The 20,634-nt window shown below is 33.3% G+C and overlaps 1 protein-coding gene across 1 annotated transcript in view; it reads right to left on the reverse strand.

Moving 5' to 3' along the window:
• The window catches only part of THEMIS (thymocyte selection associated), a 162,702-nt gene that overhangs the window by 77,344 nt on the left and 64,724 nt on the right, over nucleotides 1-20,634 (reverse strand). The window contains exons 3-4 of the mRNA XM_039881075.1: nucleotides 17,800-18,258; nucleotides 901-1,949 (exon numbers count right to left, since the gene is read on the reverse strand). Of these exons, the coding sequence (XP_039737009.1) occupies nucleotides 901-1,949; nucleotides 17,800-18,258 (1,508 nt within the window). The remainder of the gene's footprint in view (nucleotides 1-900; nucleotides 1,950-17,799; nucleotides 18,259-20,634) is intronic.

Consider the following 20,634-nt stretch of genomic DNA (forward strand, 5'->3'; position numbering starts at 1 on the left):
CAGCTATCATTCCTGAGTACAGAGAGTAAACACAGCATCTCTCTTTGTTTTACTAATAGCTTTGTTTCCCTAAGCTGCTAGCACAACATCTGCCAAGCCAGAATGCACTCCTTCCACATACCATGGAAACACTGCCGGCCAGATAAACGACCTACGCTTAATGGTGTAAGGGCAAGTGCTTTCCAGCCACTCAGCAGGCAGTTTTCAAGAGGAAAAAACTTCAAGTAGAAATGAAGCTGCAACCTCTTCTCTCTCCAAATCTTTAGCATGGTTATGGAGTTGTTGGTTCTGTAATGATCTCATACTGTCTGCAATTTTATCGATTTTGTTTTTCAATAGAACTGTTAAAGATTACAGTTCCCAGATAGGCAGAATGTGGGCAGATGCTCATATGCTCACACACGGTTCTGCCAAGATATTTTTACATCTTTCTGCACTTAAAACAAAATGAAGACATGTGTTATAGTTGCATGCTACTGGTAAACCCTAGAAGAGAATTTTTTGTACACTCATTTCCTGGATGAAGTATTAAAACAACCTTACCTAGAAAAAATAAACAATACTTCCAAAATAAAAGAGATTTGCTTTTGAGGCACCCTATAAAACATTCCTAATTACCAAAACCATTGAAACGGCAATTTGGGTCAGCATATCTACATGTCATTCCTGCTATTTCTAATTCAATACAAACTTCTTGTCACATCTACTGGTTAAGCATCAAAATGCTGCAACAGCTTATTCTCTGTTGATGTTCATTCATCTACTGTACATCGGAAAGGCTCATTTCAAACATAGCATGAAAGAAAGAAAAGTAAGCAAAAAATAAACTCAGAAGTGACTTGAAATAAATTGCCTCAAGAAAAACACTCAAGAGGAAAAATTGCAAAATCATAGCCTTACCTTGGGAGACTTAGGCAGACCCACTGTCCTTTTTCCTGCTAAGTTTAGCAAAGTTAACTTTGTTTCCTCTACTGAGGGATGTTTGGGAGGGCGAGGTGGAGGGTGCGAGAATGAGCTTTCATATCTCCGCATCATGTAATATTGCTCTTCAGTGATCTCTTCAATCAGAGTCCTGACTAGAAATGATGCTGTATCTTGAGACAAATTACTAACTGACTGAACAGTCATATTAAAGCGGCCAACAGGAATTTCCCAACACTCCTTGGGGTTGGCAAAGTCACTTATGAGGAGATAAGAGTCTGTGATAGCTTCCTCCAACTGTAGTCCTGGTGTAGCCGCCAAAATGTCTTCTGCAATGGAAAGATCTCTCACGGATACCTTCACATTGAAGGGCAAGTGGAACTGTGCACAAAGTTCGGAAATCTGGTACTGTTTCTTATCATGAATCACCTCTACAAAGCCTCCTTCCATGTACAAAGGGAGCAGTGCTGCCTCATAGGACTTTTTGAGGATTTTTTTACAGGCCAGAACATTAACCACTTTTTTGATTCCCTCACAGAGGATTTCCGTCGTCTGTGAGTGATGCACTAGAAACTGGTCCCCGACAGATACGGATGACAACTCATCATGAGGGGAATGAAAGGCTTTGGTGGCTACCACGTGGAGATGTTCCTTTTCACTCTTTGCTATCTCAAGGTCATAGGCTGTTGGAAATTCCCGAGGTCGCCGCTTGAATTTGCCTTTATAGCTAGTGGGGATTAAGAAGTGTCTTTTAGGAAAATTGCTTCTAATTTCTGAAGCTAAGATCCTTGATGCCTGGTACTTTTTGTGAATCACAATGGTTTTCCCAGGCTGTAAAATGCTTCTGGGTAGTTGGTTTCCTTGAGGCGCTTCTATGACTTCAGCCACTATGGGGAACTCTTTATCAGTCATTTCAGAAAGATCTTGTATAGATAACAGCTGAAGAAACCAGTTGGCATCATAACTATCAGTAATGTCTTTAACTTCAACATCTAAACTGGGAAGGATGCGGACTATATCCTTTCGGACTGAAAAAAAAAAAAAAATAGAAAAGACCATGATGTTGCTGTGAGGTAGTATTAAAATCTTCCAGGTGCCATAGATAAATCTCATTAAAAAAAAAACAACTCAGATGTTCATGATATAACATTTCTTATGTGTGACTTTCCTTTTTCCAAATTTTAAAATAAAATAGATTATATGTAAATCCAGCACCCATAAATCTATTGCTCAGCTTAAAAAATAGGCAACCAATACCTTGGAGTTCTAAAGACCTCATCAAAATCATATCTTTTTTACTGTAACCTAAGGGTAGCCATCCTCTTGATTCTAGAGTTAATTATTCCCTCAGTTTTCCTTTATAATTTCATTACATATAACATAAATGAATATATGTACATGTGTGTTAATGTATATGCATTTAGTTTTTCCAGGCTTATTATATTATTTTAAGTCATGTTTTTGAGGTCTAGACAATATAAGCAAAATTATCTTAGAAGAAAGTTTTGGTACTTCAGTGAAGACCCCTTCTGCATAAGGCCCAAGAAATACATTCTTTAAACAAAATTTTGTCATGTGGGGTGCAGCTATATTGTAAAATCATGAGATATAGATACTTAAGATTAATATATGGAAATGAATACCACTATCAATCTTTTTAGTTATTTCTTTCTACATTAACACATTGATGGAAAAAGAGTGGCACAAAATGGGTCACAATCAGAGGAGCCACTCAAGAGTCCTAGGTACACTGGTGAGGTGCTTACCAATGTATTCTTTGCCTTACGTGTCACTGAGAACTAATGAATCTCTGTACTCTTTCCAAGAACCTATGTCCCAGAAATATTTTTTTGAGACTACAAAATATTAAAAATATTATCCTGAAATTATCCACTATCTAAGTACTACCTACTCCACATAATAGCGTTATAAATGGTCTTGTGTTAAAAATGGTCATATGTTCATATTAACAGGATTTTATAATGGTTTATATGTTTCTGACAATTTCTTAACCCTTAATGTTTTATATCATTTTCATGATCTGCCATTGTCTTCTAATACCTCTAGGCACCCTTCTGTCAATATTCTTTTTTTTTCTTGCATGTTTTTGAAAATGAATAATTTGGAAGATTTAGAAGATAGAATATTTTCCTATAAAACATTACCTATATAATTACCATTTTTTTTTGTTATTAACTGTTTATGCAGCATCCAAAACTATGACTCTATAATTTGTGTCATTATTACTTGTACATGCTGTGTATAGAGTCTTTGAAGATACAGAATGGAAAAAGTATTACTTTATTTTTTTAATATAAGGAAGAAAAACATCAATGGTTGTCTATAGGCTGAAGGTCAGTAAAAAATTGTAAAGATTCTTCACTTAAAAAAAGTGAGAAGGGCTTATCGGTTTATTTTATAAAGTTTAGCATACCCAAATTTTTGAGAGTGTTGATACAGACTTCCCTGAATCCCAAGATAATTATAGAAACTCTAAAATCTCAGTTATTTAGATCAGAATTAACTAGGTTTAAAAATTCTAGAGCTAGCAATAGATATACTCATAGGCTCATGTCATTTCTCAAGTAAAGGGAGCAGCTCGACTTTGGTTGAGTAGGTGCTGTTAAGGAATTTCTGGGGGCCCTACATTGATTCATCAGATTATAGGGACTCTAATACAAGCTAGATACTAATTTGTATTTTCAGGGAAGGAATTGTCTTAATACCTTAGGATGACATATTTGTTACCAGAGAAAGCCTCCACGCCAGGCTATCTAACCTGTTTTTCCGTTTTCAGTTTCTGATCTATCTTCAATTCTTCTGTACCAAATCCACTGGAAGTATGCTAGCCTATCTCATCCTACTTGATATATTAGCAGCATTTGACAGAGTAGATTTGACTTGGTCCTGTTTGTTATATTTTCTTTACTTATTTTCTTATCTTACTTATGATTCTTCTCAATTTCTTTGCTGGTTTCTTCTTTCTACCCACCACCCACTCTCCCCTCCTCTGCCTTTTCATGTGTCTTGGTTCTCTTTATCTACACTCACGCCCACTGTGATCTAACACATTCTCATGTCTTTAAGTACCATCTGTATGCCAATAATCCCTCAAAGTATAACTCTTGCCAAATATTTCTCCTACTTAGGATCTCCACTTGGGTGTCTAATAGATGTCTCAAAATTAACATACCCAAACTCAAATTCTGATCTTCCTGACCAAAACCTAGTTTATCTGTTGCTTTTTCCATCTCAGTTATTGAGGATTCCATGCTCTTTATTCAGTCCAGAAATCTCAGAAACATCCTTAGCTTTTCTTTTCTAACACCTAACATCTACTATGTAGGACCACCTTGACCCATATACCACATTATCTCTTGCCTGTTTTATTGCAATGGACTTCTAATCAACCTTCTTACAGCAAAATCTGTATAGGGAAGCCAAAGATTCTTTTTAAATATTAAATAGATCATGTCTCTTCCTGTTCACAGCCCCACAATGGCAGTCCTTTTCATTCTGAATAAAAATTGATGCCCTTACCATGGTCCTATGTACCACTTGGATCTCATCTGTTACTGGGTCACCTCATTCTAACTCACTGCTGCCTCCCTGACATCCTTATTTTTAATAAAATCTTTGCATGGCATGTTTCCTCTGCTTGCTACATCTTTTATCCAGGTATGTTTGTGGCTTCTTCTTCTTCTTCTTCTTCTTCTTCTTCTTCTTCTTCTTCTTCTTCTTCTTCTTCTTCTTCTCTTCCTCTTCCTCTTCTTCTTCTTCTTCTTCTTCTTCTTCTTCTTCGTCTGCCTAAATGTCACCCTCTCAAAGAGACTTACTCAATAAGTACTTGTGATGAACTGAATGATTGTTTCTCCCTAAAATTCATATGTTTAAACCTAATTCTTAATGTGATGGTATTTGGAGGTGGAGAGAGAAGAGGTCATGAGATTAGTGCCTTTATAAAAGACCCTAGATAGATCCCTTAACCTTCTGTGAAATAGGAAGTGGATCCTCATCAGACATCGAATCTGACAGTGCCTTGATTTTGAACTTCCAGCATCCAGAACTATAAGAAATAAATTCCTGCTGTTTATAAGCCACCCACTTTACAGTATTTTGTTACAGTTATGGAATGGACTAAGACAACACTCTATTTAAAGTTGCAACTATCTCTATTCCTTGCCCTTCACTGTTTCTCTATTTTCCATGTCACTTTCAATCATTTCATATAATTTTCTTATTTATTATGTCCATTGTTTATTGTTTATTTCCCCAGATCGGAACATATGCTCAGTAGTGACAGAAATCTTTGATTGTTTTGTCCATCAACATATTCCAATGTCTAGAATAGTGCTGGCACAGAGTAAGTAATCAATGAATTGAATGGATAAAAACAGTTGCAAGGATAATGTCTCGACTGAGCATTAAAGAATGTGATCCAGTTACCAAGTGAAGTTCCACGTAAAATTTCATTGGGAAAGAAAAGTTTCTACTTCTAAAACTCCTGCTATTAATCAGAGAAGGAATTATATATTTCATGTAAACATGTCTTTTTAGGTTGTAGTTTCTGTTACTCAATGGCTTATTACATGCAATAAAATTTTGATTGTTTGGTTTCTACAAAATAATAATCCAGACATTTAAAATATAATAGTAATCACGATGCATATGCCTTAAACAAAGGGTCATTACAGGGAAATAGCACATGAGATGAGAATTAACAACTTTTCCTAGATCTATCAGAGAAATGATGTCACAACACAAATTGTCCTCTGAAAAACTAGAAAGATAGGTGAATTCAAAGAGTTACAGCTTATGGGGAGCAGAAACCACTGCTGGAGCCAGCAACTGGTAAGAACACTTTAAGAGTAATTGACTAGTTACTGGAGACTAAGTTCCCGGCAGGAGTTTGAGAGATAAAACTTCTGGATGGCCAGGCTTAGGGAGATCCCCCCATCTTGCTTTCCTAAATTTACTTCCAGAAGCTCCAGCATGTTCTCAGGATAAGGATTAGAGAAAAATTCCCTCATGCGTTTGGCAGGGAGAGGGGAAAAGTAACCATTTTGAAATATACCCAGAACATTAAGTTCTTCTTGTAAAAGGCCTGCACTCAAGGAAAATTAATTTACCACATTCTAACCAACTTGAGTTTTTACAAGAGTCTAACTGACATGAGGGAAGGGAATTACCCAACTCCAGCCCCTGCTAGCCATTCTGTCTCACTAAAGTAGCATGGGGGAGGAAAGCTGAGAAGCACTTGCGAAGTTCAAACCCAGGGGCATGGGGTTCACTAAAAGACTGAGATCTAATCATAGGATTATAGAATGCTACCTTGTCCCCATACCTTACCTACTATATCAACAGATCTTTTATACAATAACAGGAGATGACAATGAAAAAGATGGTATTTATGACTCTTTTTAAGAAAGAGTCTCTAGGGAAAAATAATAGGGGATTCAAGAAACAAGAGCACTACATAAAATTTAACTTCTGAAACTTCTAGCTAATAGTAAACACAGCCTAACTTCTAGCCAGAAAAACATAAAACCTACATTAAAGTTTTATTTACTTTGGTTCTTTTTCCTGATACATCATGTCTAGCTCTCGACCAAAACTTACAAGGTATGTTAAAAGGTGAACAGCATAGTCTGCAGAGACAAAGCAAGTATCAAAACCAGACTCAGATATGGCAGGGATTTTGAACTTATGAGTGATAATTTAAAATATGTTTAAAATCCTAAGGACTCTAATGGAATAAAATAGAAGAAAAGATGGGCAATATAAGTAGATAGGTGGAAATTCTAAAAAATAATCAAAAGAAAATGCTAGAAATTAAAAACATTGTAACAGAAATGAAGAATGACTCTAATGGGTTCATCAGTAGACTGGACATGTCTAAGGAAAAAAATAAGTGAGCTTGAAGATAATATAGAGACTTCCAAACTGAAAAGCATAAGAAAAAAGAATGAAAAGAAAAAAATAGAACAGAATATCCAAGACCTGTGGGATAATATATACGGATAATATATAAGGTATAATACATACACCATGGGACTGCCCAAAGGAAAAGAAGAGAGAAAAAAAATAGAAGCAATATTTAAATTAACGACAGCTCAGAATTTTTCAAAATTAATGAAACTTAGAGAATAATAAGCAGGATAAACACCAAAAAATCAACACTCAAACATATAATATTCAAACTATAGAAAATCAAAGAAAGAGAAAAGTTGAAGATGCCAGAAAACAAAAATCATCTTACCTATAAAGGAAGAATAAGAATTACACTAGACGACTCCTCAGAAACCATGAAAACAGAGACAGCAAGTACTGTATTTAAAGTATTGAAAGAAAAAACCTACCAACCTAGAATTCTGCATCCAGTGAAATTATCCTACAGAAGTCAAGAATGGTAAAATATGCCACCCCAAAATATACCACTTTGGTATAAGGATTTATTTTGAGCTAAAGGTCCTTGAAAAATAGCAGATGCAAGAAGGGCATTCTAATTTCCCTCTTTCTTCTGCAAGCAGGAGATAAAAATTCCCAGGTGAAAGATGCCCTCCCCCTACCAGGAGAAAAGAAACATTCTTCTATAAGGTGTCAAAGCCAAGAGAATTCTGTACAAACAGATCTTGTTATGAAAAATTGTTATCTTCCTTTTACACCCCCACATAGTTTAGTTACTTTTCCACACTTCCTCTCTTCGTTCAACACAATATAAAAGCATGTAGGTTTCACCATTTCTTTGGGTCTTTATTTCCTTATAAGGGCTCCCCTGCCAAATAAAATTTACATAAACCTGTCAAGTAAAATTTATATAGATTTGTAAGCTTTTCTCCTTTTAATTCTCCTTTTAATCTGTCTAACGTCAGTTTAATTCTCAGGCCCAGCATAAAAATCCTAATAGGGTAAAAGTACAAATTTACCTTCCCTACAAAAATGAAGGAGAAATAAAGATTTTCTCAGATAAACAAAAATTGAATTTCTCACCGGTAGACCTGCCTTGCAGGAAATGTTAAAGAAGTTTTTCCGAGAAAAGAAAAATGATATAGTTTATAAACTCAGGTCTACATAAAGAGATAAGTGTTAGAGATGAAATAAATGAAGGCAAAATAAAATATTTTATTTTTCCTATTCTTAATTGACATAACTGATAAGTTTTAAAAAAATAATAATAGCATCTATATATTGTATGATTATATCTCATGAATAATGAAATAAATGACAGTAATGTTATAAGGATAGGAGAGAGGAATTGGGAATACTTTGTTTTAAGGTACCTGCACTACCCATGAAGTGGTATAGTATTATTTGAAAGTGTACTTGGATTACAAATGCAAACTCTACAGCAACCACAAAAAAAATTTTAAATATAATTGATATGCTAAGAGAGAAGAGAAAAAGGAATCATATAAAAGCCTCAATTAAAGCCACAGTAACCAGAAAAAGAGTGAAAGAAATAACACATCTAGTTTGAGGATGGAGATAAAGATAGATATTATGAAAGATGTGGCCACAACATGAGTCTTTAAGGATGGGGAGAAATTACAAGCCAAGATAGAATAAGAAAGAGAATATCACAGATGGTAAGAACTCCATGATCAAAGATAAGGAAGCATAAAAAACAGAGTATAGTCAGTGACTAACATATAATTCAGCCTCGTGATTTTAACCTAGAACACAAGGTCTGGACAGAAGACCCATGGAAAGTAAGACTATGAAGATGAATTAATCCCTTGAATTCCAGACAAAGGAAATAAAAATATTTGAGATTAAGCATGAGCAAATTAAATTAGGAATTTGGCAAGTTAACTTGACAGCATGATTGGGAGAGAGGCTGAAATCAGAACATTTGCCTTTCTCTTCTAACTGCCGTGAAGCCCATAGACACCCAGTGTACTGACAACTCTATCTGCCTAACTATTTTGTATCAACTATAGATTTTACATATTTTGCTCTTATGTCTGTTAATACATTAAAATAAAACCCTATTTGGTTTGTTATACTATTCTCTTCACTTTTGCATATTTTAAGTTCTCCATAGGCAAAAGTTAAAATAAAAACTTATATTTGTTTAAAATTACAGATAATTTGGAAATTAACATCCTAAGTTTTTAAACAAGAATGAGCTTAACTAAGTTTTATGACAAATTTTATTATATATAAGTATTTGTCCAAAAGAAAGGTAAAGAAATAAACATTTTTTGTTTTGTTTTTCTTATAAAACAATAAGCTACATATTCATAAAAATATGTAAAAATATAAGAGGGGAGCAAAAACAAGATAAAAGATTTACTATCTTTTATCATTTTATAATCTTTAGATTGCCATTGCTTACAATTCATATATATAATTCTAGTCTTATATGTGTATTACATATACTTTAAACAAGCATTTGTTATCTTACAGTTGGAAAAATGTAATCCTCCCTCCACCACCACTCCCCCCCAAAAAAGAGCTATATAGAGTCAGATAAATTAGGAAATTTCCCCCCAAATTTATCTTGACTTCAAAATGACAAAGCAATAATAAAGCAGCAACTTAGAGCACCAGAGACATTTCTGAAGGGATTTATTACAAATTTTCCAGCTTTAAACTAAATCGAAGTAACTATAATGTATATTCATTCATTAAACCTTAGTTTAGACTTCCCAAATTTTCTTTCTTGGCAAACATGGATTGTTGTTAATTGGGTATGCTTTGTGGTTATCCAAAGGGAGCTCTTTCAAAAAAAAAAAAAAAAGTCCATTTCTTTTTTTCTAAAAAGGTTGTACTGGTTTCCTCTTTATGCTGCTGAGTCATTTCACTAAACCTTGTCTTTCTGCTTATTCTTTCAGGGAAAGTCCCATTACAGTTAGGGCTAATGTTAATCATAATATGGTGCTTTTCTACATTTCCCACTGTAACAACTCTTTGAGTTACCTGTGAATTTTGGGAACTCCACTAAACATTATCTTTAAAGAGAAAATTAGATTTACATTTAAGATTGGGTAACATTGGGCAATATTTGTTTCTTTGGAGAGTTAATATTTAATTCTTGAATACTCTGTCTCAACTCAGTATATGAGGACCTATCCTTTGTTATTGGAACTAAATTAGTAGGACAAGGTTAGAAATCTACTAAGGCAAACTTATTGAGTGTTAAAGGCAAGGTGATTGTTTCTACATATTTTTTTATAAACAAGTAAATTATGGCCCTGCAGTTTTTCTGTTTCTAGTTCCTCTTATATTATTATTTAACGATAATAGTAATTCACATATTTGTCAGAAATTTTCATTTTCTCTTTGATTTGCCATTTACTTTCCAAAATTGTACTTCTTTTTTTCAAAACTGCTTTCATGAATTTCATCTCTAGCTCTCAATTACCCAGTGAATTGTTGTTTCACATTTTTGCATCACATTATACTCTTCATGGTGATTATTAGATACAGTAATAATTTCTGAGCTCTGCTTTATTTTAGACTTTTACATTAAAATATGCTTTATAGTTCATCATTTGGTCTCAATTTTCTTTATGAATATTCTTCAAATTATTTTTTTCTATTTATTTAGCTTTATTTCAACTTAAATGCTGTACTGTAAATCTCCATTTTGTTAGATGGTGCTCCGTTCCACTGCTGTTTGTATTTATAAATAGAAAAAGTGCCTTTTGGATTGCTCTCTAACATTTGTAGCAGAAAAAAACCCATCATGATCCTCATCGAGAAATCAAGAGTCATTTAAAAAGAATATAATGGATTTCTATATTGGTTTATTTGTAACACTGTTCTGTTTTTTCCATTTTCATTCAGTTTATAAAAGCTAAGAAAAATGAATAGCCATTTCTTATACTGGATGAGACACTTCAAGATGTTTTCTCCATTGATGTTTGTAATGGTTAGTTTTATGTGTCAACTTAACTGGGCTATAGTATCCAGTTACTTTTGTAACTGTGGCTAACATCTAAACTAGTTGAGTTTAAGTGAAGGACATTACCCTCAATAATGCGGTTGAGGCTCATCCAATCAGTTGAAGGCCTTATGAGCAACAACTGGAAGTTTCCCAGAGAAGAAGAAATTCTGCCTCAAACTGCAGCATCAACTCCAACCCGAGTTTCCAGGCTGTCAGCCTCTCCTACAGATGTAAAACTTATTCGTCCCCATAACTACATGAGCCAAGTCCTTAAGTCAATAAGTAATAAATAAATACATTAATTAATAATTATGTATTTATAATATGAACTACATATAATATTATACATACTGTTTCTCTGGAAAATGCTGACTGATAAAACATTAATAGTTGATAGTATAAGAATAAATAAATCCATAATAAAAAATATCCTTTCCTCTGCTTGCTGTTTGATATTTCTATTTCTATTGCTGCCTAAAGAAAGAATGTGAAATGGAAGCTGACTGGAGCATCCACTAGTTCTAATCATCATGTTAAATCACAGTATTTTCATAGACACATTAGGAAAAGCATCACTAATAAAAATTGAGCCTGTTATATGAATATAAATGATATCAACTTTTGTGCCACGAAGTGAATAAATATTCTCCTTAGCTATTAATTCATAAATATGTCATTGTAATAAATCAAATCTGGATATGGTAAGTGAGGAAATCCACTTGTTACCTAAATAGAAACTTTGCACTGGGCAATATTTATGTACAGAAACAATTATTTTAGTTGCTTTTTTTGATATTTAACATTTACTTTATCTCAAGCATTGAGAAGATAAACATAAATACATAAGAAATTGACTATGATATTTGTATAAATTACTGAAAATTGTTTTATTAAAATTATTAAGTTTGTAAGTTACATTTATTATTTAGCAATATTGACAACCAATCCTTTTAGGATTATATTGGGTTCAGGATAAACTCTGGGTGAGGACTAATTTAAGTAAATAGTGAAGTTTATGGGTGAAATATGTTGATTTCTAACCCTTTCTTCCCTCAAATTTACCACAAATGTAAAAAAGAAAAGAAAAGAGAGGAAAAAGTTTAATGGATGTATAGGATACCCACATCCTTAAACTAAATAAAGACAGAACTCACATGAAAGAATGGTAAATGATTTGGCAAAATAGAACAAGGAAAGCCTATGTGCCTAAGGAGTCTAATGGAAAGTCAGCATTTTTGCCTCCACGGAACCCCTCAAAGGCTTACAAATTGAAGACATATGACTGACTCCTCTGAAGGTGAAAGAGAAGCTAGGGGGCAAAAAGAAGAAAATTATTTGAATGCTGAAGAGTGGTTAAACCCAGATTTCCAACTCTAATCTGGGGAAGATAAATGACCATCCCTTCCACCTCTGTCTCTGCACAAAACAGTAGATACAAGGTCCCAGAATCTGGAAACCGGGCATAGGCAAACAGGGGAAAAGCATGGCACTGAAAGCAAAGGAAGTAAGTCTAACTCTGGGTAAGTCTAATAGTGAAACTCTCAACAACTTCTTCGCTCAGCTAAAGCAGTTTCATAACCCCCAAAAGACATCAAGATTCCTCAGATCAAACTGAGTAAGTCTTAAAGGAAAGACTCACAGAATCTGAATGTGGGCAAAGGTGCCAATGAAAAAACTGGCAAAATGAAACCTGGAATTCATAAACAAAAAACTTGTGTATAAATAGTGCCTCACTTGTTAATTTAAAAAAAAAAAAAGCATCTCACATGTAAGTATAAATAAATGGCAAACAATAACCAGGGTTTGAGAAAAATATTTAACAAGAATGACGGACCAAAACTTTTTTTTAAAAAGCCCCAGAGAAGCAGATAAAATGCAAAGAGCAGTAAAAAACTTTAAGAAACTGTAAAATGTTCTCAGAGAAATAAGATATTGCAGTCTTAAAATAAGAACATGGTAACATTTTAAAATTATGTAAGAAATAACTCTTAGACATTAAAAATATAATAGCTAAAATTAAAAATTCATTAAAACGGTTGGAAATGTAGTTAAGGAATTTTTCCTGAAGATAAAGAAAAGATAAGGAGACATAAAATAGAAAAGAGTTCTAGGTCAGTATGGAAGCTTCAACATGAGATTAGAAGTTATATAAAGAAAGAAGAGGAAAAAAATGGTTAAAAGGAAATTATCAAATAAATTATCCCAGAAATGAAGGACTTAAATTTCTGTTTTGAAACTTGCCATCACAACAAAATAACAGACCTACCACAAAGCACATTGCTGTGAAACTTCAGAATGCCATGAAATAATCTCTCAAAGGCAATTGGAAGCTAGACAATGAGTGAACAAAGCTTTCAAAATTCTGAGAAGAAATTATTTTCAGCTTGGAATTCTATATGTAGACAAACTTTGAATCTTATGTGAGTGTAGAATAAAGATTTCTCAAATACGCAGGTCCTGTGATTAATATCCTCTGCCCCTTTCTCAGGAAATGACTAGGAGATGGGCTCCTCAAAACCAGAAGAAAATCAAGAAAGGAATTATTTGATTTCAGAAATTGCTAGTAAACACAAAAGCAAGCCAAAGGGGAACCACTAGGACGATTGTAAATGGAAGTCCCAGGACAGCACTGTTATGGACTAAACGTTTCTGTTCCCCTAATATTCATATTTTAACACCCTATCCCCTAATATGATGGCATTTGGAGGTGGGGCCTTTGGGAGGTGATTGAAATTAGATGAAGTCATAAGAGTAGAGTCTTCATAAATGGGATTAATGACTTCATAAGAATTATGAGAGAGCTTGCTTCCCCTGTCCGTTCTTTACCATGTGAAGATACAATGAGAAGTCAGGAGTCTGCAACCAGGAAGAGGTTGCTCACCAAACTCAACTTTGCTGACACCCTACTCTCAGCTTTCCATCCTCCAGAAACATGAGAAACAAATTTCTGTTGTTTATAGCTGCCCAGTTATGGTATCTTTGTTATAGTAGCCTGAGCTGGCTAAGACAATCACCTATGCAGTAGGTCTAAAGAGCAACAAATTCAACTTGGAGCGTGAGGATGGAGGGTTCCAGGAGGAATACTTGCAAGAGAAAAAATGTAGAAAAGGTAGATCTCTTCACAGTTTGGTCTCTGTGGAAAATTGCATTTAGCTTTTTAAAAATAGAGTTGTTGGAGAATCATTCAAGACCTAGGAGAGGACTGAAAAAAACCAAGCATGAAACAATAAGGTCATCGTTACAGAAAAACAGAGTTATGCAGGAATAAAATTATAGTCATTATACAACACTTGATTCAGTAGTAAATTGTCACAATAAAAAAAAATACAAATGCTTAACTATATCTTATCATATAATGAGAGAATGTGAAAGAGGAGGGAAAGTAGAAATGTAAGAGAATTAAATCTTCATCGTCAAATGTGGAGTAGATAGTTACTGTCTGAAGTCGATGACTTGAAAAATAGCAAAATCCCTGTATTTGGAAATGCAAATGCAAACACAAGAAAGCAAGGAAAGAATATTTAAAGAAGTTACATTAGAATAGCAGAATGTGGGGGAAATTTGGGGATTTGGGGAATTATCGAGGGTACTGTGTTTGCTGATAACTTTGTTATAAGTATTTTTACCACTATTTGACTTTTTTGACTTTGATAAAAATTGGATTTTTAAAAATAAAATGAGAAAAATAGATAGTCTTTCAGAATACTAAAAGATCAATGTGCTTTTTCTGCTAACCATTTATCACCTATTATATAATATTCATACACTGCCTTTCAGATATCACCTTTCTGCTTGTATGATTTCAGCTTTCTGCTTGTAAGAGAATTAGTATGTCATATACCTGAGAAATAACTGTACCCCCAAAATTTGGAAGGCACTGAGTTTTTCTCCTAAAAAGAGATGTGGCTTTCCAACTCTTAAAATTTTAGTTAGGGAAGAAATAATTATCAATCTATATTTCAAAACTTAACATCATTAAAAGTTTTAACAATAAAGACTTCTGGCTTTTTGAAGCAACTTTAAATAGCTGATTCAATTATTCATTTGCAAATAATATGCATTTCATTCACTACACTAATATGAATTTTGTCTTCCTGTGAAAGGCACGAATAGATTTGTCTATGACTTTTGAGACCAGTACTTAGAGGTCTTGAACAATTATTTCTAACTTTTTCTAAAAAGACATAATTTTTAAAAAGTTATTAAATATATGTGAGAGTTAGAGGGGTTTTAGGCCTATGATGAGGATTATGACCAAGAATTTCCAGGAACAAATATTTCATGTAAATACTTTTTGCTGCTTTTCTAGTTTATAGAGCCTAAGTTTTCTCATTAATACCATACTGAAAAACAGCTCTAGGTGTAGAACACCTTTTATTCCCTCTTTTCTCTATTTACTTGCTGTGTTCTCTTTTCAGCAATTTAATATTTCAAAACTTCCTATAATTCTCAATATTCTTTATCTTACTTTCCCCCCTAAAGTTTCTCCAAAACTTTATATCCCTGGCTCAGATCTATTCTTTTTTCCTGTCATTTTAGAAAGAAAGGACTCCTGCCAAGAAGGGTTTGAACTATGCCTGACCCTCAAGGCCATTGGAAAGCAACTTAGTAACATGACCTTGACTTTAAGGCAGTTTGAATCTTCAATTTAAGAAAGAATAATGTAAAACAAGATCAAAATTAATATAAAATGAAATAGTCTACACTTTAGAAGAAAAATGCTTACAACAACAAAGTTTTGAAGAATTAGACAATATATGTTGAATACTCATCCTCTGTTTCCAGGGAATGTTTTGCACTCAGTGCACATACAGAACAGTCTCATAGAGCATCTGTCTCCAAATTGCTATACAATAACAACTAATGTTTAAAATAATCTCTAAGAAATTAAAGATACAAAATAATTAAAACCAAAATTCAATTTTAATATTATTAAAGGAAAATTGGACTGTAACATTTTGGGAAAGATTTTGTCTCAACTAAAGGCTTTCTTCAGGGATCTTGGTTAGCAGGAAACCATATTTAAGTCCACCTAAGCAATTCTCTTAAAATCCCCTGCTCTTCTGTAAATGTTTATATTTAATAAACTGCACCACCATTCAGGCAGTAGATCAAGCCAGGAGCCTTGGAGTTGGGTTAACTTTTTATCTCTTCCAATAGACCTCCAAATCCTGCTGGTTGTACCTTTTTAATATCTGTTAAAACCAATGTCTTTTTCTGTCTTTTCTGTACCTTTGAAATGTCTTTTCTGTACCTTTGAAAACACTATTGTATTAATCTTTCAGTACTCTGCCTCTCAATACGCCTCTGACCCTGTTCCTCTCAGCTGAAAAAAACACAATTTGCCCTTTAAACAAATGTTAACCCCATAACATATATCTTAAGATCTTCCATGACTAATTCCACCTTTCTTATTACATGATTCGGCATCGTCTCAACCTGCCTTCTCTTCTCTTTCTTCATACCATGTGCACTGCAGCTCCAATCTCTTGCTTATCTGCTTTACCACAAGCTGCTAGCACTTCCTCCAAAGTCCTCCCCTCCTCCCTTGCCTATTCATCCACTCTTCAAGTCTTAGTTTAAATGCCATTTCTCAGAGAAGCCTTTCTTGATTCCTAATCTAAATTCATTAAATGTTGAAACCACCTCGTTCATAGACTTAGGTTCTGGGCTGGCTGGCCTTCATTTGCAGCTGTATGACAGGAAATCCCAATGGTTTTAGAAAATTAACAAACTTTAAAATGGTAAAATGTTATCTATTATTTATGAAAACTGAGGAAAACTTAATTTTGATTTTTTAATTTTGATTGCACATTTTGGAATAGCTAACAAAACACTAATGTGAGGAATACAATTGTCTGTGACCTCAATTTTTGTCATATTAAAAATAATTATGCCATGGCATCAATTTTTTGTAGTATTAAAAAAATCACTACTTGAGTGGGATTCTTTACCTATACCTTTAGTTCAAATGTTAGTTAATCAATTCCTGGTTAAATATTTGTATGTAACAAAATTTAATATGTAGTTCTAAAACATACTGAAAGGTTCATGTCAATTTTTTCTTGCTTGTATAAGTGACCAACGATATTAATGAGAGTAGAGATATATAAAATTTGAGAGAGGAATACAAATATTTTTATATACTGCTTTGTGTTCTCAAGTGTATTACATAAAGTGCCAAAATGAACCTTATTTCATTCTCAAAACAACTCCAAGAGGCAGCCAAAATGGATATCATCATCCCCTTTATATGGACTCACTCAAAGCTACAACCTATTGTTATCAATCCAGAGTTAAAATCCAGGACTTTTGACTGCAGATTCAGAACTCTTTTCTCCAAACTTGCCCTGATTATGTGCCTAATCTTGAAAATTTAAGATATTAATTCCTTTGTGGTAACAATGTTCTCTCCAGCTATTCTTACTTTAAAATACATAATCCTCTGAAGAATACATATTTAAATACACTGACATGAGAATCAATTTGTCACACCATTTCTCTTAAGGCAGAGGGACTTCCAGCTAATGGAGATGTATGACCAATGATGATGGCCAAAAAAAAAGGTTGTCACAAAAATAGAAGTAAGGGACACATTAAGAAAACTGCATTTTAACCTATTTGTTGACCATCTCCATACAAGAAAGCCTCTTTCTAACCAAACACACTATTTTAAAAAGTAGCTCTTTTCTGACCATGTTTAACTAGCAGTGATAAAATGAGTGTTTTAACCTGTCTTTATGAGACAGTTACAGCACCTTGCACTTGGATAGTACCACATAATTTACTTTATATGTTTATATACATTATTCAATTTGATCTTTGCAAAAAATATGTGCTTTGCTTATTTATAGAGGAGACTCTAACTCTCAGAGAGCTTAATGGGCAAATGGAGGACAGAATACCATTCTTTAAACTCTAAAGTCTTCCCTCCCAAATCCCACAATGCTCCTGCTCATACAGTATTATTCTTAGTGGATACTTACATTTCATCACACCTTGAATTTCATAAACAGGCTTGAGAATCAGGGCACCATAAAAGCCTTTAGGGAAGGGATTCTTTAAATCCCACTTGTTTGAAAAATCTGTAAGTTTCACAGTTCGTGTTCGGTTCTTGGGGATCTTCCATTCGACGATCTCCTTTAGGGTATAAATATGTTCATCTTCACACTCATAGAATTCTCCTTCTTGTGACAAAGGCAAAGTAAATGAGTGGTTTTGATGATTCCTTACCACTCCACAGTTCACCAATATTTCTCCATCTATCTCTTCAACTGAGTTGAGCATGATTTGCTCACCCTGCTTTACAACGAGATTCTCTACTTTTATATCCTTCTGATGATAGAAGCAAGGATGCCCCAGTCTACTTGATCCAATGTGGGTGGTCCTTGTAATTTCTTCCATGGTAAGGTATGGAGTTTTATCAGCCACAATCTTGAAAAGACCTAAGAACAGAAGTGTGTAAATTACAGAGAGTTCTTACAATCAAAGTTCTCAAACTAAAATCACAATGAGGGGGTTATAAGACAAGTACGATGTCGCTTTTGAAAATAATGCACCTTTTTAAAGACCAGAAATACTTGTTTTTTTAAATTAAATTTATTGGGGTGACATTGGTTAATACAATTATATAGGTTTCAAGTGTACAATTCTATAATACACCATCTGTAGATTTATTGTTTGTTCACCACCCAAAGTTAATATATTTAATACTCTACCCTTTTCTACCTCCCCGCCACCTGTTTTTCCCTCTGGTAATCACCATACTATTGTCTATGAGTTTTTGTTTGTTTTATTTGCTTGTTGCTTTGTTTTATACCCCACATATGAGTGAAATCATATGGTTCTTGATTTTTTTGATCTGACTTATTTTGCTTAGCATAATATTTTCATATATAATGGAATACTACTCAGCCATAAGAAAAGATGAAATACTGACATTTGTGACATGAATGGATCTTGAGAAATACTTATTTTAATTCTGCATTTTTCTAGGCAAAATATTAATGTATCGTCTGTAGATTACTAGATCATCAGACCTAGGCAACATAAGTAGAGACAGGAAAAATAATACCTTGAAAGAGAAAAGGCACTGTTCTTGAAAATGGGAACTCTGTATGAGACACTGTGTGATCTTGAACGGGGCATTGATTCTCTTAAGATCACATTTTTTATTTTTATTTTTTAAATGAGAGGATTGGATTAGATCATGTTTCTATAAATATAATCTCTGGACATATCAAAATTAAAAGATATTACAGAAGGGAACTGTTTCATGGATAAATTAATAATTGCAAAACATTATATGTAGAATTAGATAGTAGTGCTGGTTGTACAACATTATATCTGTACTTAGAAACACGGATTTGTATACTTAAATATGGTAAATTTTATGTTATGTACATTTTACCCTAATGAAAAATATCTACATATTTCCAATTAATTTAAGATTTCTCAGAAATTTTAGATATACTATGACTCATACAAAGGGACTATAACATGCAAAAATTTTTAAATTTCTTTGATTAAAGTACTCTTGGGAAAACATCCATTAATAAATCACAACATAATACACCATGATATTTTAGTGCTCCACATAACTCTCCTTGGAAAATGCCAGGTTAGGTATTTCTAAACTGAAAACTCTTGATTGCATATCATTCTTTCTTCTCATTACTTCTCTAATCTTATCATTTTCACTAATTAATTTTTTTCCTCTAATGCCATTGAAATAGTCAATAATACAATGAATTTTTACTATCTATGATATATCTTTTTCTGCTTGTATGCTTAAGTGTTTAAGTTCAGTTCTCTTTGAATTATTTTCCTTTTATTTTATGGGCACATCTGCTTTGTAGCACTTTCAGAAATTTATTTGTTGGATAAGTTTTAATAAATTCCAGAGAAAACAAGAATTAAGAAAAATTATAGAATTGCTTTCTTAACCCCAAATTAATGATAATATTATATACTACCATGTACTTAAAAGACAGTATATTTTAAAAAAATCTTACTAGAATGATATAGCTTAGAAAAGTCATTTATTAGTTTACTAAACATATATATTTCAACCAAATTTATCTATATATCAAACATTATTAACCAAGTTATAATGCTTATTAGGTATATTTTACTTTACTGTACAAAGACTTATGGTTAGTTATTTTTGTAACAGATTTTTGCTCAAATGAAAAATATAAGATTTTTTGGTTATTTTTAGCTATAAAATTCCTGAAAAAATGTAGGCGATGAAATCCTGGCAAGGAATGAGTAAGGTAACATGTGCAATCTGTCCTGAAAACCTTTAGAAATTGAATAGTGTTCATCCATTGCATTACAGTATACTTAAGACAGCAAAGCAAAGAAATATTTATTTTGAAAGACCTTATTTCATTACATCTTGTATCAGAGAAAATCCAATAAAATAGTATTCTTGAACTCTTCAAAGTAAATAAATTTGTGTGTGTGCACGCGCATGTGCGCACACACCTTCATGCACACACACGTTTACTCTCATTTATCTGTGTAAAGATTTATTTCTAAGAGTCCATAATCACTGTCAGGGTATAGCAAATTCATCAGTTTTTGTGACATAAGTTTAAAAAAATAGCTGCCCAGAATCTCATAAATGGTAAAGACTTTTTTTTTCCTATCCTAGCTGTATTGATGATGTAAGTCGCAGAAAATTAATTCAGCATGTTCTTTCCTGGGGAATTGAGTTCACCTAAGGTAATGACAAATCTAAAGTGTTATGAAGTAAAAAAAAATCCCGAAACTCTAAGGGCCACCATTATTTCAAGTTAATCACGCACTTCAGAACT

The sequence above is a fragment of the Pteropus medius genome, unplaced genomic scaffold, assembly GCF_902729225.1.
Source record: "Pteropus medius unplaced genomic scaffold, Ma_sr-lr_union100, whole genome shotgun sequence".
Lineage (NCBI taxonomy): Eukaryota > Metazoa > Chordata > Mammalia > Chiroptera > Pteropodidae > Pteropus > Pteropus medius.